Source organism: Pleuronectes platessa, chromosome 5 (genome assembly GCF_947347685.1).
Source record: "Pleuronectes platessa chromosome 5, fPlePla1.1, whole genome shotgun sequence".
Taxonomy (NCBI): domain Eukaryota; kingdom Metazoa; phylum Chordata; class Actinopteri; order Pleuronectiformes; family Pleuronectidae; genus Pleuronectes; species Pleuronectes platessa.
The window spans coordinates 5,684,647-5,706,396 of NC_070630.1; the positions used below are offsets into that span (position 1 = coordinate 5,684,647).

Below are 21,750 nucleotides of genomic sequence, written 5' to 3' on the forward strand. Positions count from 1 at the left end.
TATGAGGATGAGTTGGGTCTCATCCTAGAAATTGGTGTTTGATCAAAAGTTTGCTGCAGCTCAGTCCCACCAGGTGGTATTACATCAAATACATTTAGGGAGACAGTTTAACTCTGGTCTTGTTTGTGGAGATAAATTGAGAGGATTTTCTGAGAAAAATATTGTTTAAAGGTATAAGTTCAGAGGACTGAAACAAGAACAACTACAAAAACAAGACACATCAGCTGAGAATAAATTGTAAATTTAACGGGGGGAAATCAAAATAGCAAAAATACGTACCTTGGCACTCTTGACGTGCGCAGACAAAATAAAGAAAAGAATATGATTAGAATCAACTTCAATTCAAGTCTACAAATTCAAAATAAATGACACACAAGGAAGTTAATTACAAACAACAACAAAAATGCACCAAAGTGAGTCAGTTTGTATTCCTAAAGTGTGAAGCTGGGCAAATAAAGACACAATTAAAAAAACATAAACTAGTCTTATTTCCCTGAGGTGCAGTGTTGAACTATTGTGAACTACAACCATAGTCTAAGCACTTATAGTAATCTGCCACTAGATGGCATTGTATCCCTTCAATGAAGACAGTAGAGTGCACTTACAGACGGAGAGGTGGCCGCTGAGAGAAGAGGCAGAATCCCTCCACAGGCAATAATGATGTTGTCAACCATTTGTGAAATGAGGTGGATGGTGTTGTGGACAAAAATTATGTTTTCATTACTATTAACAAAGTCCATGACAGATTTGGTGGAGTGGCTGAAAGAGAACATGGGGGGATGAAAAACAGAATTATTAAAAGGTACGGGCTTTTCTCACCTCACAGAAATAAAAGGGCAATTTACTTTGGAGCAAACAGAAAAAGCATTTATATAAAAATTGGTGTAAAAATGAAAAGATTGAATAAATATCCACTTCACACACCTCCTCCAGACATGGACGTCGCTCTCCAGTGCAAACAGCAGGTCGGTGAGCAGCCTCTGGTGCACGGCCGACCATTTGAACTCTGGGATACGGAACATCGTGGTTCGAGGGCCGGGGCTGAACTGACGCCGCTGCTCCTCCGTCATGGGCGTGCCCCTGAAGCCGAGGTCCACCCGGATGTCCCTCTCCATGTGAGGAGCGTGGCGGCCGTGCAGACTCTGTGAGGAGACCAACACTCAATGACTGAAGCTACTGTCACATAGACAATCTTGAGATGCTGTACGCAGACAAGTTGCTAACAGTGCACACTTAATGAGATGAAAGATTAATGAGATGAAAGATTAATTGCCAGATTTGAGTGAGCCCTCAGATGACCTCTGTGTGCCTGTGGGTAGTAAAAAAATAAAAAACAGACAACAAGCTTCTTCTTCTCCTTCTTAGTTCGGTTTAATGGCCACCGTCAAGGTGCATTACCGCCGAATACAACAAGCTCCGTGCGACCTCTATACATAATGTGAATGAGTCAGCAAGGTGCTACAACAAAGCCTGGAAACGTAGTAACAATCAATTGAACATTAAAAATTACAAGGCAGGACGGTGAGGTTTAAAAATAGATCCCGTCTCCCGCTGGTTAACCCGTCCGGGCCTAAGAGCCTGACCTCTGAGGAGGAGGAGAAGGGGGGCATGGGACAAATCCCAGGTGATAGCTGCAGAATAATGCCTGGTCTATTTCTGCTCTCCGGTTGGCTCAGCTAACGATTCCAGCAACCCAGTTTCCAGAGTCTCTGAGGGATGTAGCCCGATGTGCACCAGGCCATCCTGTCCCCGTTATAAGCAGAGTTGGGGATTGAATGATCCCTGTGGGTCTGATGATACAGAACTCTTCACCACAGGCCAACACGATGACTCACAAAGGCAAATGTTCTCCCCTCCTCGCTTTTACACCCTTTGACCCTGACTGATGTGTTTCAGCATTCATGGGTAGATTTCCCTCTGGCAAAGAGCTGTCCGGTTATTTGGACTGTGGTGGAGTCAGGGAATCGCTTCTATTTCTGCTACTGTTGTCTGAATACTGTCTAGAATTTAATATTCCATTTATGAACTAATTCTATCAAGCAATTTAGCTGCAGACGAACCTGTGTGGTGGCCGTCGTCTGAATCTTCCTCATCTCCTTGTCTTTGCCGTCCTCTGACCGCTCCGTGTCAGAAGCGTTGCTTGTGGCGTCTGCTGTGCCGCTGGTCCTACCAGCCGAGGGCTCCCCGTCAGATACCACTGCAGCTGTTCCCTTCCTGACCTCCGGGCTTTTGGATGAAGCCTCCGTCTCAGTACCAGCCACCGAGCTGATGCCCTCCAAGGCTGCCTGCAGTTCAAACTCATCCTTCTCCAGGATAATAGGTAAGGAGCCGAGCTCGGAGCTGCCTGTCATGTGAGCTAGAAGGTCCAGTTCATCACTGGCGCTGGTGTGCACAGGAGGCCTCTGGCTGGGCACGACCAGAGGCTCAGCTGGACTGAGATCAGGCAGGAGCTTGTCCTCCATGCTGCTTGTCACTTTGCCAAACAGGAAGTTGTTGTCATTAGCGATACTGTCCCTGTCATCAGCGAGTGTAATGAGAGGGGTTGAATTTCGGTCGTCCATGCCGCTCTTTGGCAACAGCCCATTGTTGCTATTACTGCTGAGCTTTTCCACAGCATCACAATAAACATTATCCAGCAGTGAATCCACTTCCACCAGTGATCCATTCTCGGTTACTCCCAGAGTTTCAGACGACAAGTCCAAATCATCCAGTTTCACCTCAGTGGCTTCCACCTTTTCAGCCTTGATGTCCACCAGGAGGTCGTGAACTTCGACCCTGACCCCGTCGACCACACCCTCCATTCCGCTCAGACCCTCCTCCGGGCCCTTCCCTTCAGCCAGCAGGTTGCGCGAGTCTGCGCTCTCGAAGTCCGTCTCGCTCTCAGGTGTCAGGGAGTTATCGTCCATTTCTCTGATCTCTATTGCACCTTGGATGCCAGACGCCTGAGCAGACAGACCAGAGATGGTGCTGACCAGCCCCTTTATCCCTTTCTTTATATTATCCTCCTCCTGACGCTGGTATTCTTCATACATCTTAGCCAAGTACTCCTTATGTGCCTCATATGTTACCTGTAAAAAAAAAAGAATACAATGATGTTAGCAGCGTATTTGTGAAGCAATAACCGGAGGGATCTTTTCAGAAGGAGCTCAACAGCTCAGATATAAAACTGGCTCCCTCGACAGCAGAGGTCTTAGTTGTGCAGTAAAGTACTCACCTTAGAATGGGCTATAGAGAGCGTGTCCACCCACACGCGCCATCCTCCCCACTCATACTTGATGGCGTGGTAGAGGAGAATACGAAAGATGTTGTACACCATCTCGGTGATCTTCTGCTCGTCAGGGTTTTTGGGGTTGATGTAGCAAAGGGAAAACATCCAGTCCTGCCAAACCGAGCACTGGAGAAGACACCTGCAAAACACACACACACACGCACACATATCACTTCAAAATCACCACAAACAAGCAGCAGGCATGACACACAATCACTGAGCGGTTTAACAAAACTCTGATCCTGTCATCTTTGGCAAGTTTAACATTCATAGTTAATGAAAGTGTAAAAAAGGAATATGTTTTTTGATTTTTTAATCTACTGCGGCTTTTTCCATCGAAATGAAACATGATTTAGGCTAATTATCATTTCTGCCTCCTCCCCCTCCATCTTGCTTTGTGTCAGAAGTGCACAGCAGTTCTACAGAGCATTTGCTATTCACATTACGACAGATTGTTTTGATCATTTGGGTATCCATAAATGCATTGGGTTGTTTATTTGGCAACAGTTTCTCACAAAACAAAGAGACAGCCAAGACAGAAAAAGGGGGCAGCAATTAAAAACCAATTAAGTGTTTTCTTTTTTCACCACTTTAACAGTTTGACTTGACGAAGTACTTCCTGCCTATTCATTTTCCGCTAATTATGTTGTTGATTTAGGTCAGTGGTTTCCTAAGACCTATAATTTAATTGCAATGTGTCTTAGAGTGAGTATGTGTGTGTATCAGAAGAAGAAGTTGGTTGTGAGAGTGAAACAAGAGAGAAAGCAGGAATGAGAAACTGTCATGGAAACATCTGCTGGACAACATGTGCACGTCCAAGGATGATTTACCATCAACATGAGCCTATTAAACGCGGCACAATGAGAAGGAACAGTGTCACTCTTTTCCCTTTTCCTTGATACATTAATCTGCGAGATGAGTGATGGAGTAAGCGAGTGAAAGGCGGCTCGAGCTCTGCTCACCGTCTGTTCTCTCGGCTGTTGCTGAACAGTTTGATCATGTCTGAAAGGAAGAGTCGCCGCGCCTCCATCAGCTCTGTGCTGGGGGCGGAGCTCTTCAATAAGGTCGCTACCACCTTGAGGATCACTGATGTCACACGAACACAAAACACAAACAGATTGTCAAGGAAAATACTTCAGGAGGAGTTAAAACCCAGATGTGACATACGGGGCCGCTTACTCGGGTTCTGAATCTTGACAGTGGAGTCGGGCTCCGGATGAGGTTTATGAACAACCTGCGTGCACACCTGCTCTGTCAGGATCTGGTGGTGAGAAGTGGGGAGAACACACCAGTCTCACAGGCTCCACACAGAGAGCAATGGTGCACCGATACCGGGACATTTGAGAGGAAAATGTGTCGTTACCTCGTACAGAGTGTTGTAGGTTGTCAGCGTCACAGTGTTGGTGTGCAGCATTAGCCTCTCTCCCAGGAGAGTAAAGAGGCTGTGTGTGTGCATGATCTCCACCTTCCTCCTGCGGATAAACACACACACACACACAAACACACACAGACACATGATGGTAAAAGTGGCCTGTTTAGACCTCCCTAAGCCACTGAAAGGATCAGTGAGTGCCGTCAGCCTGCTTCCCTATTCTCACCCACAGGGAGCCGGGCTCTGGAGACAAGTGTCAGGAACTGCCTGCTGTCATAAATTGGGGGAATTTCCGTCGGAGGTGTGTAGGATAACGAAGTTAGCCTGTCACCACAAAAATGGCTCCGGGATAGAACAGAGGCAGGACCAGGCTGCACAGTGACAAACTATTCCTGCAAACAGCACAAGGACGGCTGTCGCAATGCTAAGCCGGAGCTGCACAACTCTGCTGCAACTGCCTAAGGAGGAGTCGGGACTTTCCTTTTTTTTATATAAATTGGCAAAGGCTGAGGCTGGCAAATTGGACACTGAGGGATAAGAGTAGTGTTGCTCTCAATTGCTTCAATGTGGAAATTTGGTAAAAAAGGGCAGAATAATGAGGTGTGCAGCAAATCTGCTCTACCACAATCAACATGCTCAGGGAGGTCGAGCCTAACTCTTAGTTTAAATAAGTCAGTCTCTTTTTTTTTTCTTGTGTATAGTTTATATTATCAGATTTGACACAGTTAAAATTAAGGTACAATGGGTGAATAATAGTATACCTGGTATTCAGTAAGACATTGTAGGGGCGGAGCATACAGTAGACTAGATGCACTATAGCTCTAAACAAACTGTCATCCATGTTAGCAAATGGGACATGGACCAAACAAAACATTCAAAGTACATTTCAAGTAGAACATTTTAGGTAATTCTTATCACACTGATGTTTTAATGTTTCTGAGTAGTTTGGTTTTAATTGATTGAAATTATAAGGAAAGTCAAAAGTTGGGGTCAAACAATAGGTCTTTACTTTTTCTCTCACTCCTGTGTTTTATCTATTTTACTTTCTTAAATTTTCCTCAACCATATGGCCCCGGCAATTTTAATGTGTACGATGCGTCTGTATATCAGATCATTCTGACTATGTGACACAGACAGAATTACCAATATCTTACAAAAATGAGATGATAAATAAAAAAAAGAAAAAGAAAGAATCACCTCAATAAAGCAGAAAACATGTTTAATTCATTATGAGCGGCACTAGAGCTCAAAGTAAAACGTACAAAAGCCATTTAAGTGAGGAGTGAAAGCAGGATTTCATAAAGCACTCGTGTCCCTGGAGGATAAATACCTTTCACTTGTGTCCGTGGTCAGCAGGCACCAGTAACACCACAACACCTGCTGCCCCACCACTGAGAGCACAGCACCAGCCCCCATATAGTATCCTCTACCCAACACTGCAATCCACATTTTGAATCATAAGCTCTCCAGCCAAACGTCATTCTCTCCTCTCCTCTCCAATGTGCAGCGTGCAGAGGATGCGCTGACATGCTCGTGGGTAGGTTAGAATTTATTTCCCTCTGCGGGACAGCAGCTTGGACCTCTTCCACCCTTCTCTTTAGTGAAGTAATGGTTTGGGTAAAATGCCAAGAATTCAGGTGCTCTACAAAGAAATGCACCATCATTTTAAAAGCTGGCTTCCAGTCAAAAGTGTTTGACTCTTCTAATTGTACGATCTTTCAAACCTGTGACAGGAACAGATGAATCATGTCTCCGAATGTAAAGCCTGAATTATGACATTTCAGCTTCTATAGGCCCTCACAACTTGCTAAGATGGACACTGCATGGACAGGGACAGACTAGAAATGACAAAACAATATATAACAGGTGAGTTTATTAAACATGTATGAGCCTAAACCAAATTACTCAAACTATTGAACATGTCCCACTGGTGGTATGGGGACGGATGTGTGAAATGTCTACCAAAAGAAATTAAGCGGAGGAAAAACTGCCCTCGTGAAGTTAATTAATTACTGTAATAATGACAAATCACACCGCAAAAACACTGACTCAGCGCATTACAAGTAGTCTGCATCAACCCACACAGCTGGACGAGAGTGCTGAGGTTGCAGATTTGGCCAAATTGATGGTTAACATCAGATAAAGGCTTATGTACGTCTGTCAATAGTTACCACCATGCTGGCCAGTTTTTAACATTATGTCACATCCCACTTTCTGTTTGTGTGTGTGTGTGTGTGTGTGTGTGTGTGTGTGTGTGTGTGTGTGTGTGTGTTTGTGTGTGTCTGTAGTTTTAAAACATTGTAAGATTTATATATCTTCAGGCTATTCATTTAAAAAAAGACTTAGACATAGTTTGTAAATACAATCTACTACACAATATAATGGAGTTACTTACTTGTGGCCCAGATGCTTGAGGAAATACCCAAGGACTTTGAGGGATTGTACTCGAATGCTCTCACTCTTGCAGGCCATGAGCTTGTAGATCACCCTGGAATAGACACAAGCAGTGAAAGCTGGCAACACTACACGATTCTGACATAATAAAATATAGTCCTGATGATGAAAAGGCCATGCGCTGCTAAGCTGACAACCACTTCCCTTCAAAGTAAATTTACATTAGAGATAAATGAATGTCCCAATGGAAGCGGCAGAACGCACAAGTAGTGAGCGCGACGCTGTGTGCATTTATATTTCATAAGATCACATGGGGTAAGTTTGATCATCTATGTCATTCTGTGGAATCACTATGTTAATATTGTTACTTTTCCATGCATAGTTTATTTCTCAGTGAACATTTGAATTATTCATGCCTCAGTCAGAAGCAGCAGGAGCGCTAGGTGCTTAGGTTTATTTTGTAGAAATCACCTCTTCATTTTGTGCCTGAACAGCAAAGGGATTGTGTTTCTCCCCGAGGGGGCTTACCGTATTCCATTTCTTTGGTCAAAAGCAGGGATCATAGAGGCGGGATGCTCAGACATGAGTGCTACCACCAACTGCAGCACATCATGCAGATTCTCATCCTGTGAATAAACCAGCAGAGGGGGGCGATGATAAAGAGAAAGAAGGACAGAAAAGGAAGCAGGTGAGGGGAGAGAATATCCTGTTCTCTGCTCAGTAAATGCAAATGCAGCAAAGATAAGGTATGTGTCCTGCTACTGTATCATCTGCTACTGCAGAGTACAACTGGACCCCCGGGGGCAGCGGCCAGACAATGAAAAGTGCACCGGCAATCCAGAAGATTAATTTATACTGGTTATTAGTTTAAATGCTGGAAATAATATACTTCTCCAAGAATAGCAACAGTGGAAATGAAATGTGACCCTGGAGCTAATTGCAGCAACGTGTCACACTAACACACTGTGAATTCACTCCGAGCGCAGAGAGACTGTCATGTACCTCATGCATTGTTAACAAATAGTTGAGGATGCTCTGCAGCTCGTCTTCCCTCACACCTCGGTCCTGAAAGAATGCAAAACAGGAAGACATGACGTACAAGGCAAATCAGTGGAAAAGGCTCAATGCATTATAGAGGTATAACCTGTCTAACCATATTCTGACAAAAAGCAGAATTCAGTACTTTATGATGCAGGTACAGTAAAGCACCAAAGGAACAACACTGTAATTGATGTATCTATGATGAGAATGTAGGTATCTGCAGTAAAACAAATTATAGACATATTATACTCATAGTCAGGTTCATTATTTTAATGCTCTAAATATCAGAAAACACACCACCTTCCTAACACTGTCCACTGCTGCAGCTCTTCTTTTCAGCCTCTGTCTTAAACTCTTGGCTTTAGCTCCTGTCTCTTTAAGACAGGAGCTAAACTGGGCTCTTTAGATAGAGCCCAGTCTGCTCCTATTGGTCAACCTCAGCCCACTCTGTTGAGGTTGGTCAACGACCATCAAGGGAAGAAACAGACCAGCCACAAGTGCATTAATCGAATGTGGAGGCATATTTCCAGGAAGTATCAGAAGGACTACCAGCCATGCGAGGGGCTGCGAGGCATCAACACAGGTGGAATATACCTTCAGGATGAGTTGCTTGAGGAAGAGAAGCATGAACGCCCGCAGAGAAGTAATTTCCTTCTGGGTCGGCCTTGGACCATCTGAGATTGAGAGAAGCAATCAAAATGAGAAAGACGATTAGTGGAACCATATCTCCCTGTTTCCATGTTGTCCGCCTTCCAGTTTCAATCTTGAGTTCATGCCGACATATTTCGCATTGACGTGTGTGTGTTTCCCTCTTTTGAAAGAGCAGAAAATAACATGGAGTTCTTCAAAGTCATTTTCATTTTATTCCGCTGTGTCAGCGTTACTGGATTAACCTTGAACGTGTGTAGCAGAGATTTCACCAGGTTTTTACCAACGACCTCGACAGAGAGGAGCACACAGACCCAATCTCCCACTTAAGAAACAAAAACAAACTTTAACTACATTAACAATTGGCAGAATGTGGTTTGTAGGGGGGTTTCGGTTCAGGACGGCAATTTAATTTATCACTTACACTGCATCCAGAGTCTGTGTGCATCTCTGCAAGCCTCGGCCAAAACATAGTGCCCAGGCAGCCGGCCCAAGGTCACCGCGGTCCCACCTGCCCATCACACTGTCCAACATCTCATTAAAATCTACCCAGAGTGAGTCGGCCTACTTAAGGTCACTTTGGCACTTCAACGTTTGCCCCACATTGCGATCAATCCCCCTCACGAGTCTCTTTTCTACACGTTGACAGACTGACCGCCGTCAGCAGGTGAATGTGTGGCGTGCAAATAAAGAGGAATGACAGAAAGCATCGACACACTGTCACATCACAGAGCTGCCGAGGCTGCTGTAGTGGTTTGGTTTATTCAGTTATAATTCATATTGACAGATCCTAATTGATAAGCTTTATCATATACTGAGTAAGCGCACTAACAGGCTTAAGCAACAGGCATACAGCAACACAACTCACAGAGTCAGACACATCAGAAAACACAGGGTATGGTACACGTTACCACTCGCAACTAACAAACATGAATCCTCAGAAGACTGGCAGCAAAAAGGCTCCATTTTGGCATTTAAACTTGGCAGATGAATCAGAAAATGTTTTGCATGTGCAGAGGTAGCAAATGCAAAACAAAAGCAAACAGTAATGGCCAATTACAATAGCAAAATCCTTCCTGGGCAAGATCTTCTCTTTGCCCAATGTCTTTCTTCTGCCAGCAGCGTATGGGAACCCAAACCTGCACCTTGGCCGAACACATGTTCGTTTGAAACGGGGCCAGTGCCACCACGACAGATAAAACAGCAGCAGCCATCCTGCAGCTCCAGCCGTCAGTCAGTGTAATCAATGATGAGGCTCGGTGAGGTTGCAGGAGGATTGCAAGTTCCACTGCATGCTGACACTGATTAATAGAGTGAGAGGAGAAAAACCAGTGCAGGGACAGACCCTGACATGGGAGGGATGATAAGAACATTATTACCACAGCTACTGCATCCAAGTTATTCACAAGCAATTATCCTCGGCAGCTCTTGTTTCTCAATCACAGATTACTTTACTTCCCAAGGGCACAGGGAGAAAGAGTTTATTGAAAAACAATTTATGTCGATGTGATTAATGAAGGAGTCTTTTTGTTTTTTCAGCTTATGACTTGTGATCGTTGACAACAACCACAATATGCATCCTGTATACTCACAGGCTGATAAAACACTGCAACATGCAACAGCACTTTCGATCGAGGCCACAAATATAATTGGTTTCCATAATTCTCCTGAGGCTGTAACTCCTGGTATCTTCTCACCTGATATTTACAGTATTTGAAATACCTTGCTTTATATTTGGCGAGACAGACACGGGGCAAATATATAAGCGGAGGAGCTGGGTCCCATCCCTCAACAACTTACCTACTGCACCACCTCACCTCTGTTTGATCCAGAGGATTTCCCAGGAGTGTAAATCTGTGTGATGGCAGCGTTGAAAGAGCAGCATGCATGTGACAAACCGTTCCCTGACCTCCCTGTTATCAGTAATTTGTGTCTTGTGCCAGATTAATTCATCAGAATGAAGGCGCACACAAAATCAATTCAACCACAAGCCTTGATCAGATTATTCCTCTGAACCTCCTCTACCTATCTGTCACTGGTGATTTCTCCAATAATGGGAACAAGACAGAACCAGCTTGGATTGAACGTGGTGACTGGCCAAACCGCTTTGCTACTCGTTTCATTATTCATTATTTAGTAGAGCACAAGCGGGACGGAGACGAAGACAAAAGGAGAGTGATGGAGATTGAAACAGATTATGATTCGGCTTCGGTGCATGTCATAGGCTGAGGAAAAATTGAGCGATGGGCAACTGTCTGTAAGGGCCTGCAGTGACTCTGTGTATAAGCGAATGATACATGGCTTTAATTTGATAGCACTTTCTATTAAGACCTGAGGGGGAAAAGAAGGCACTTCCACAAAGACCGAAGAGCTGCAGGAGCTTTGTTTTAAACGTCTTCTCCGTGTCCTAAAATTGAACACTTCATTATCTCCTCGGTTCTCTCCCTCTACTTATGCCTTTTTTTTGGGGGGGGGGGGGCTATATATCAGTTTAGAAGGACGGAGGGTAAAGCTGCCCTGCAAATAAAGAGCAGATAAATGGAACCAGGCCCACGCTGAAAATGAAGGTGATCCATTTCAGAATATCTCCCCACAAAGTCAACCATTCTGTAAACCCGTAACAATCCACCGGCAATAATCAGCACCATATTTATAACTCGAATTGAAAATTTGACTTTTGGGAAAACAGTAAATGAAGTAGGACAATGTGTCTCTTCTTCCTCCCGTTGTACAAAGTGAAGATAAAGAGTATCCTGTATACAGGTGCTATCGTCTTGTGCTTTTGATGACATTTGGAGCCAGAGTTTAATCTCAATTTGTTTGTAATATTTGGTTGCATGTGTATGCTGAATGAGGACCATGAAGTCTCCTCATGGGCAACAATGGAGCCATCACTGGCAGCTCTTCATTTGATATGACTGTGTGAAGTGTGGCTCTTCTGTACTGCAGCATTAACATGAGTAACTACAGTGAGCGAAATGCCTCAAATACTGCAAATCTATGTACTGATCCGATACCAAGTGTTAATCTATTAGATTCACCCAAATATCTTCATGTCTTTCCTATGTACTGCCACTGGCAATTACTGTTTTTAATATTTGTGGTAGTGAAGCAATAATCAGATCCATCCAACTGTCAGTAATATGTCAAATAAATGAAGGTGGAAGTGTAGACTATGCATCAGTACTCGCCATAGAAGTTCCAGTGTTGGGATCCGTGTGGTAACATGGCTTCTTGTAATACGTCCACACATAGCAGAACTACGCTGGAATGCCCGAGACTCCACAGAAACGGATTTCAACATCAAAATCTATTATTCAGCAGTGGTGATAGCAAAGTAAAAAAACTACCTTGAGTGTCAGAGGTAGTGGACATTATAGAAATAACGTCATGACAAAAGGTTCCTCTGATGCTAAATATAGTGCAAGGTCCCAGAGCATGAGCTCCAGATAGGTTGAGCTTTCATCCCTTATTAAGTCCTGTAAAGTTCCATTGCACAGCATCAGTAGGGATGAGGGACACTGCCGCCGAGTGTAAGTAGATGGGATAAGGAGGAAATTAAAATGTGGAGAAGTGAGACTGAAGGAGTTCGTGGTCTGACCTAAATCAAAGATATGAGCGCCCATATTGTCCCGGCTAACCTCCGTCTGAAAGGTCACAGCCACTATTAGCAGCAAATCAAGACTCCCACTCCTGACAGATCACAGATGTAGGCCAAGTGCCTTGATGTGGGCTGCAGAAAATTTAAGCTAAAATGCCTCAACATCCGCCCAGTTCTGGCGGTGCTTGCGAGAATAAATATTTCCCTCTTGCCGTGTAAATAAATACGAAACTCTCATGTGTCAGAAAATGTCAGTGTTCCTGCGCATGATGGTAAAAGCAAAATAAAACTATTTCCTGGAAGAACTTTTAACCGTCGGGGTGTCAATTTCCTAAGTTCTAGAAAAAAGTCAATAAAATAAAATGCCCTATGCAATGAAAAAGGAAACAACAGTTCAAGGACACTCACTTCCAGAGCAGCCTGCTTGGTGACATACTGTTGTTCCACAGACAGACGATGCCAGTCATACTATTGGTTCAAAGGCCCCGACGCCCACACCGAGCGCCCTATCCAGATGACAGTGTTGATTCGGCGTGTCTGCCTCACTGTCATCTCCAGTGATGGCCACGGTCCTAACAGCTGACAGGCACCGACACTTCCATGTGGAGATGAGTCATTTCAAATGTGTGTGTGTGTTTGGGGGGGGGGGGGAGCGAGCTGCTGCCATTTCAGGAAGACACTTTGATTGCAGGCTTTTGCGACTTGCACACAACGACCGGGATTGGTTCACACCCTGTGATTTTCTTTTTCCAGAACAATGAGCTTCACTTGGATGAGCGTTCAGACGGATGGGAAACAGTTTATATAAACAACAAGCCAAATCAAATCATACTCCAAGGCATAAAGATATCAAATAACCTCAGCTTGACCTGTCCTGGGGGGGGAAAAACTCAAATATTACACATCTACTCACCGAGACCCTTTGGTGTGAGGCCGCTGCTGTCTGCGGGGTTGACGGCCCAGTAGTAGTACTTGAGCGAATGCATGAGCTGCAGCACCGTGCCCACTCGCCGAATTGTGTTATAGATGGTCGCCGTGCCGATGAACTCAGAGGACAGGTATGTGTAGAGAGAGAGTTGTACCTGGAGCGTGAACACACACACACACACACACACACATGTTCATGTTGTTAGCTGCACACTGCCGGGACACTTATATGCATAATTATAGCGTGATCGTTTGAACCGTGTAGAAGAACCAAGAAGTTTTACCGAGGAGGATCTCACTGGCTGAGCCTTATTATCCTTGTATTCGGGTGGTAGGGACGGCCACTGACCCTATGTTACTTCATTTCATAGCCGTCGCTGCTCCACACTGTTCACTGGTGATTAGCCTGTCCTCTGTAATTAGCAACAGGCCTGACATGAATTTAATCTCACTCCAGTCATTCTGGCACTAAATGCTTTTCCCCCCCCCCACTATGCCATAAATTATAGGATATTAATGAGTCACATGTGAGTCATGACTAAAGGCGGCAGTGTGGTTATGATGAGTGTGAGGCGACGTGGTTTGAGGCTACTGATATTAAACGCTGGAGATAACTGAACACCACCCTGCTGGTAATGTAATTTCCATGAGAACTAAAAAGAACTAAAAAGCATTTTTCTACTTGGACAAGGTCAGCCAGCGAGCCCATGCAATTAACGCGTATAGCACGTCGCCATCGCTCACACAGCCGGCTCTCTGTACCCGGTGCAGCTTGAAGATGGGGACAGAGCAAATGTGGACTTTGCTGCACGTCCTCAGGGAAAGAGCCAGTGTAGCTTTCTGTCCTGATGTGGCTAAAAGAGCCCCAACCCACTTCATCAACTCAGTGTTTCTCCTTTCTCCACGCTCCTCTTTGGAAGAGTGTCCCAAACAAGCCTCCGGACACTTTTGCATTAATTTCTTCCTTTTATTTATTCCCGGCTTGGACCCACTAGAAACATTACTGAGGCAAATGGATTCGCCGCGCAAACTGGGCTTCTTTGATATACCTCATCCGGTTTCTTCATGGGTCATTATTTAAACGAAGGGAGACAAAATGCATTTAAGAAAGTTGGTAGAGGAAAGGAAGGTGGAAGCGAGCAATGAACCATGCCATAATTTAATATCTTATAAATATGGGAATATGCTGTAGCCGGTGTATGTGCTCCACTCCACTTGACTGAGGACTCCTCAGGCACTTAGCAGCTGGTGGGTGAATGTCAGATGGCTCCTTAACACGAAAACACCGTAAAGGGCTGAAACTGTCCTTTAACGTGACAACTCAACCAACAGTCAGCTGCGTTTTGTATTTGGCTCATTAATACAAGTTGCTCTCACAGACAAATATGTGTATTTCACCTTCTTTCTATTTAAAACACTTTCTATCAAAGCGAATCTAAACAAAACAGACACCAGTGGAATATATATTTTCCAAAAAACTGGCACGTGAAGATTTGCAATTTCAAATCTTGTCTTTTCACAAACCAGGATGACGCAAAAGGAAACATGAACCCAGAGACACCTGTCCCCTCTCGGGCTGCGTCTCTTGCAGGAGCTTACCTTGGCAGGGGTGTGGATCCAGATGGCAGCGTTGAACAGGATGTGGTCACACAGCTGCTTCAGCAGTGGTGCCCCATGTGTCAAACCGTCCAGGTACTTCGCAAAGGAGAGGAACTGCTCCAGGACAGACCTGCTGATGTGGGCACGTGACGACTGCAGGAAGAAACACGGAGTCACGTAGAAGCAAATCTTATCTCAAAGTCTATCCTGGTGGGAGCAGGTCGCCACCATCTTGATACTGACTGGATTATGAAGAGCAAATAGAGAGAGGCCAGACATTTGTTTTCCTTAGGTATGTATTTACTAGACGCTACTAATTGTTTATCTTTTATTTTACTTTGGGTGCTGTTTTAATGTTGCTTGTATTTAATTTACTGAATTCAAAAGTATCATGAAAAAACAATGGATCAAATAATTGATCTCAGTCTTTTCCCCCTGGTGTGCAGGTTTAATTAAATGATTATCAAGTCCTGTGTTCTTCATGTTATGTTTGTGTTGGTGAATGAATCTAAAAAAGAATGAATGAACTGAATTAGGGCACTTTTGTAAATCCTTGACTTTGAGTGATTTTCACAGTGACATGGACCATTACTGCTCTTGTCTAACACCTGCTCTCCTCCCATGTGGCGGCTTGGTCCGGGCAGCAGAGATGGAAAATGAAGGCATGGGGAGAAGGGAAGGTGTGGCATAAACAGATCAGGAGCAGATGGCGTGAGATGTGGAAATGTGAAACCTGGCAGCGGGGAAGGAGGGAAAAAAAAAAACCTCAGGTGCCGACTGTGTCTGGCTGTTAGTTAACAGCAGCTGAAGCCAGTAGGCAGGCAACTCGCTGAGTGACAAAGTGGAGTCATTTCTCAGTGACTCCAAAGGAGCCCACACTCTGGGGAGGCCGGGAGAGCAGCTCGATCTGCATCACAAAATGGGTAAATAGAGTAAAGACTGATGCAGAAAGAGAGAGAAACCAACAGGGGAGAGGAGAGGAAGGCATGTCGTCCTGTGGTGTTGTTCTTAAAGCTCTGTCTAGTTCAAAGACACGTTCAGGTTCCTGCTACAGGCAATGGAAGATCAGAGTGTTGACAAGGCTCGCAGAGCACAGACAGGAAACGATGCATCTTGATAGTGGGGAAGGTGGAACACGTTTCAAAAAACAGAGGCTTGTTCAGTGGAAAAATATGTGAAAGCTGCATGTTCCCATTCATTTCAAGGAATTAAAGACTTTATTTGACATTTATTTAACATATGATCATTTGACATATGCAATATATGAATCCGACAATCAGCCTTTATTCATTTTCTTGTTTAAACCTGTGATTTTCTTACTAAAACAATGTCAAAACGTCTGCTGTGAAAAAAGCCTTTTTTTGTTTACCTGCAAACAAGACAATCATCTTTGGTTTGAAATTAAATAAAAATGTCTAGCTGAGAACTAATGTCTCACTGAATTTGTCAAACAGTTGCGATATGTTATGGAGGCTGTAGTATACTCTACCTTCTCTAGCAGGTATCCAATCACCAAAAAGCCCTTTCCCCCGAGCATCTGCTCCTGCATGGCCACAGAGCTCTTGAGCAGCTCAACGAGAAATGCCAGGAGAGTGGCACTAAGAAACAAGAGAGCACAAGTTCTCACCTAAGGGAATCAAAAAAAGTCATTTATCCACAGACTCATCAGGTGGTGAAGGAGTTATTCTACAAAGTACAGCAGAACGAGGAGACAGGAGAGCAGAGGAGAGGAGGCAGAAAAAACAAGGTCATTTTCAGAGGATGTCAGTAATCAGCTGGGAACTCCAGCTTGCCACTTTCATCCCTCTTCAATTCAGAAAGAGAAAGCAGGCTCCCTGGGCTCTATAGCAACACAGCGGTGAGGGGGTTAAAGTTTAAACATGATGTGTATGTCGCTAAGTCTGAGACCACTTGGGAGAGTGGTGTGCAAGTGTGTGTGTGAGGTGGGGGTGGGGGAGGGAAGAGAAGATTTTTGCTCTTCTTTGTTGCAGGGTTTTTCAGTGGAAGCCTTCGGCTGAGTGACACTGGTGCTCGGAGACACTTATTAATCGGCTTTCCCTCAAATTCTCGAGTGGCCTCTGCTCCAGCACAACAATCAGTGAGACACAATCCCTCCCGCACAGGCTCGCCCATAGATTTTGCACTTACACTGCATAAATGCATACAAACTAATCTGAGTGAATGTTAACTTCGCTCTGTGTGCCTGTCCACCTTGTCAGTTTAATTAAGTAGCTTCTCGATTCTGCTCCAACTATGAGGGGAACGCCAAGGAAGTGGGAAACAATCTGCTCTGTGTTCTCTTGGTTTTTAGACTATGATCCTTTAAAGCAAGCAAAGCTTCAATTTAATTTGGCAGAGCCGCCGTGGCAGATGTTAAATCCGCACAGTTTGGAAATTAAGGTGGTAAAAAAATGTACTGGGTTTATTAAATCGATATTCGCCAGTGCAGTTGAGAGAGGCCGCGGCAGATCCACAGGCACGGCAGAGAGATAATTGTGGCCGAGGCTTTGAACTCCTCGGCTCACCAGGCTTTAGATGGACTCGGTGTACAAGCCAAGGGAAGGACAAAGTAAGTCTGCATGCCCAAGGAGAAGGAGGGACAGAGAGCAGAGATGAGAGGGAACTACAGAAGCACAGAGCTGTGGGCATCGGGGGGGGGGGGGGGGGGGGGGGGGGGGGGTTGTGCAGCTATGAGGCCGCTACTGTTTCTTTCCAGTCCGAGTGCTGTTGCAGACTAACATGGGATTAGAGCAGAGACTCTATTCAGCGCACAGTGGGGACGCTTTGGACCGACCAGCTAAGTATGTTGGGACCAGTCTAAACCAGGGAGTAGAGATAATAAGGACTTGACTACAGCTGTACTACTGTGACTCACCATGACATCATCCACTGGTTCGCTAATGCAGTTTTGAAACCAGAAGTAACCATATTTGGAGGAAAGGGAGGGGGAGGGGGTCATCTGTGACGTGAGCTGCACCCATTGGACGGTACAAGCTGTCAATTTCACGGTATCCATTGTCTTTTTTACTTTAAATGGAACCAACATTTAAATGTACATTATTCTGGATTGAAGACGAGATTAAAACTTCTATGTTAATATATACCATCTAATAATACTGAAAAAAGTACTTAAGTTAATAATCACCGTAATCACCACACTGTTCATAGATTCCGGAGGCTCAGACCGTATCATCAAGACATTATGTAACATCATTTCACATCAGCAACCTCAGCACTGCTCAATCCTCACTGTATTTCCCATCGGGATTAATAAAGTCCTTGCTCTGTGCTGTTGTGGAGCCTTTTTTTTGTTGAATTCTCTTTTCGTGCTCCTGAGGCGCAGTGCCTGTAACAACAACACCACCAAAATAGTGATGATAATTTACTTCAAGTATATGACATCCCAGGAAGGATAAATAAATAAGATGCCTCCCCAGGTTTGTTTTGACTGATAATAAAGATGAACATACATTTGTAGATAGAAAAATCTGCCTTTTTGCAAAAGAGGGTTCAGGACAAAAAATCCAAAGTTTTGTCACCTATATTTCCCACGTGTATATTCTAATGCTTCAACATGCAAACTAAAAAATTGCCGTGTGCACCAATAATAGTACTCTTTCTTACCAAACAGTGGTTTCCAGCTGGCTGTCGTTCAGCTGATGATAGTCCAGCTGAGCAAAGAGGGGAAACAGCACCTGGATCCCACCGATGGAGTGGATGGCACTGTGGATGGAGTGAGTCACCGTGGCTTTCACATCCTGCGAGGAGAACACGAGACCCAATAAAAAAACACAACTATACCCTGACATTTTAAAAACCAGTGCAGCAGAACCGAAAGAATCACAGCCTGAGATAATGTACTCAGAGTAAGAGATGGCTTAAAGTGAAGTAGCTGACCTGTAGCATGAGGGCGTGTGGCGAGTGCACAAAGATGGAGGCGTTTTCTTTCGGCGAGGACTCCAGGCAGAGCTGAGCGTCAGTGGCCTTGGCGTTGTAGGTGAAGGAGATGGAGCTGGCTAACTTGCCGTCGTACAACACCAGCTTGTGATGCTCCGCTAAGTGGATATCACTCTCTGACTTGAACTTGAAAGTGCTCTGAAAGGAAGAGAAGAAGATGGTGAGAGGGAGCAGCTCCTTCCCGCTCATGCAGCCCGTCAGGTGTTGTCTTTTAATTATAACTTGATTTAAACACATCAATTTGAGAATGAGAAATGACAAGATTGAGTTTTTTTGTAGCAGCAAAGATTTTATCTCTTTATATTCTATTTGCATGGTATCAGTGATGCCAACAGTACAAACCAATGCAACAGATTTAACAAGTTACTTAAGAAAATCTACATTTAAAGTGCGATAAAATTAAAAAGCGAGAAAAACAGGGACTGTAACTTTATATACAAGTAAATTAAACATTCTTGGTTTATATTTCACACTGCATATCTTTTGATGGTTTTTCATCTTTGTGTCTCACATGGTTTATGATTTCACAGTTTTCATCACCGAAGAAATGTGTTTTCCTTTTAAATACTTCTTGCCCTTTGGTAGAGGAGCAGATATAAAAAGATTTATATTCAATACGGCTGCAAACACCTTCAGAAAAAAAACATAAAGATATCAAATCGTTGCGCAAACATTTGTTGAGATCACAATAAAGACTTTCATGGGATTTATTAAATCTCTACTTCACGTTCAGACCTTCAAACAAAGGAAACAATAACAGAATAAATTTGCACCCAGGAGAGATTAATCGATAAACCTATTTAGCAAATCGTATGTGCTGCTGTGGCCTTAATTCTCAATGGAATACGCTGGTGACCTAATGACTCCAATGATTAATCTTCTCTTTATAGGCATTCATTTGGTGTCTCGTGTTATATGTTTTTAACAGGTCATGTGTGTCTTGAAAGTGAATTAGATATCATCAACACATCTGGATGGCTGCGTAAAAAAAAAAACCCCTGCAGGTTCCATTAGTCAGTGTCTCTGAAGCACATTCCTTATGGCTAACATAACAAATAGCTGATCGATAACAGACTAGTCCTAATTTACTGAATCAATTAGCTGTTGACAGAGGAGCTGAATTACTCAATCAGTGCAGTGTGAATGGAATATGCTTAATAAGGGAATCAATCCCTCTAATCAGAAGGGTTGAATTAATTACGGATGAGAGAAATGTTTTTCCCCTTCCCTCTCTGATTCAGTGACAGCGAGCGGATGAAGATAAGATAGAGAGCGAGAGCAGCAGCTGAAGTTCCAGTGGAGAAACACCCAACTCATTGAGATTTGATAGGATGTTACACAACACATGCAAACAGGGTTCATGCACTTGCCTAAATTAAGGATAAATTAAGGTAGTAAGTGGATTAAAGGGGCAAGTCAGGTGTTCAGCTGTAGGACGATTGTGCATTGCTTAAAGTTATATCGTTTACTTCCTACAAATACTGAACCACACTACATTTTAATAAGCTTGTCTACACAGAGTTTCAAATGTCAATATCCTAAGCAGAACTTTATCCTCTGTGTTTCTCATTTTACTTTGAGAAATGAATATAGGGCTCCAACTGCCAGTGGCCAGAATTCGTGCACACTGGCTGACACTTGCCTTGCAGCCCGAGTCGAGCAAGAGTTGTGCAGAAAGGAAAGTGAGAGGGTTGAGCCACACTTAATGATACATCTCCTTCCAGTCAGATGATGAAAAAAGCATAAGGGGTTTTATGTTCATCCGCCTTGATCAAGTCCACACAACAGCCAGCGTGCATCTCATCATGTAGTCTCTAACATCCTTCAAAAGGTTCCCAGCTCATGGAAACCAAGTGACAAGAAATAACAAGCTCCAGCGCCCTGCACTTTAGTGGGAGCCCTGTCGCAGTGTGAAAATAATGATCTCTAGGGTTTGGGCTCACAGACCCTGTAGTGGAACAGCATCGTTCCATGGACCAGCCGGTCATTTAAACGGATTAGAGCACAGTTCCTACTTTAACATCCCAGCAACTCCCTTGAGACGGGGCAGAGTCTTGAAGAGCCGAGGACAGTCCCTTGTTACCTGCGGGCTGAGCATCACTGCGGATTGAGACAGTTTAGTCAATTATGCAGTGATTTCGAGTTAAATTGATGAAATGCTCTCTTTATGTTAAGCAATTCGTCTGAAGACTCAACCATGATGTGTGACGAATCGTCTCTATTTTAATTCACGCAGCCCGGAGAGGTTGATCTCCATCAACTTAAGTTTTAATACCTTTAGAAGTCAGCACCGCCGATTGGTTTATCAGTCAGCTAGCAGGATGTATCTCAAAAGGCTGTTAGTGGATGTCAGCATGGGACCAGGATTACGTTTGTTATAGATCCAGATCCATGAAACTGTTCAGTTTATGTATTCTGCATATTGCAAGACACAGACATTTGGAACAATTCATCTATTTCCTTTACTTACTTTAATGGGAAAAAAACTGTTTATCCCAGGGCTGTCTGTACCAGTCGAGTGTATTTTGACGCAGACAAAAACAACATTTAACATTTTCTGTTGCGGAGCCTCTCGGGATTTCTACTTGTGAAAAAATCTGTGTTTTGCTGCATTGACAGCTTCGAGGCATTTACAGGCTCTAAAAAAAAAGATAAGCCTCCATCTGCAGGTATATATGTAGACCTACCTAATATGTCAGTCGTTCTGACACCTGTGAGGTTGTCGTGTAATGTTCTACGTCAGATATTGCATTACTGCATGGCCCCTACACAGAGATAACATTTGTCTTCTCTGACAGGGGAGGACCAGAACTAGGCTGCTCCTCAGTCTCTTCTACAACAAGCTGCGGTGCAAACTGCAGAGCGGTGCTGGCACAAAGTCAATGAGCTGAGCCGCCTCCTGTAGAACACATGCAGCAGCGATGACAGTGAAGACAGATATAC

At 44.0% G+C, this 21,750-nt stretch overlaps 1 protein-coding gene across 2 annotated transcripts in view; it reads right to left on the reverse strand.

Annotated features, from left to right (window-relative positions):
* The window catches only part of nbeab (neurobeachin b), a 176,549-nt gene that overhangs the window by 104,942 nt on the left and 49,857 nt on the right, over positions 1 to 21,750 (reverse strand). For both annotated transcript variants that reach the window (XM_053423381.1, XM_053423380.1), the window contains exons 9-24: positions 18,748 to 18,945; positions 18,475 to 18,608; positions 16,340 to 16,448; positions 14,851 to 15,003; positions 13,238 to 13,406; positions 8,670 to 8,749; positions 8,037 to 8,099; positions 7,563 to 7,660; positions 7,036 to 7,128; positions 4,632 to 4,740; positions 4,448 to 4,529; positions 4,231 to 4,354; positions 3,215 to 3,407; positions 2,061 to 3,068; positions 925 to 1,142; positions 606 to 759 (exon numbers count right to left, since the gene is read on the reverse strand). In XM_053423381.1, the coding sequence (XP_053279356.1) occupies positions 606 to 759; positions 925 to 1,142; positions 2,061 to 3,068; positions 3,215 to 3,407; positions 4,231 to 4,354; positions 4,448 to 4,529; positions 4,632 to 4,740; positions 7,036 to 7,128; positions 7,563 to 7,660; positions 8,037 to 8,099; positions 8,670 to 8,749; positions 13,238 to 13,406; positions 14,851 to 15,003; positions 16,340 to 16,448; positions 18,475 to 18,608; positions 18,748 to 18,945 (2,985 nt within the window). The remainder of the gene's footprint in view (positions 1 to 605; positions 760 to 924; positions 1,143 to 2,060; positions 3,069 to 3,214; positions 3,408 to 4,230; positions 4,355 to 4,447; positions 4,530 to 4,631; positions 4,741 to 7,035; positions 7,129 to 7,562; positions 7,661 to 8,036; positions 8,100 to 8,669; positions 8,750 to 13,237; positions 13,407 to 14,850; positions 15,004 to 16,339; positions 16,449 to 18,474; positions 18,609 to 18,747; positions 18,946 to 21,750) is intronic.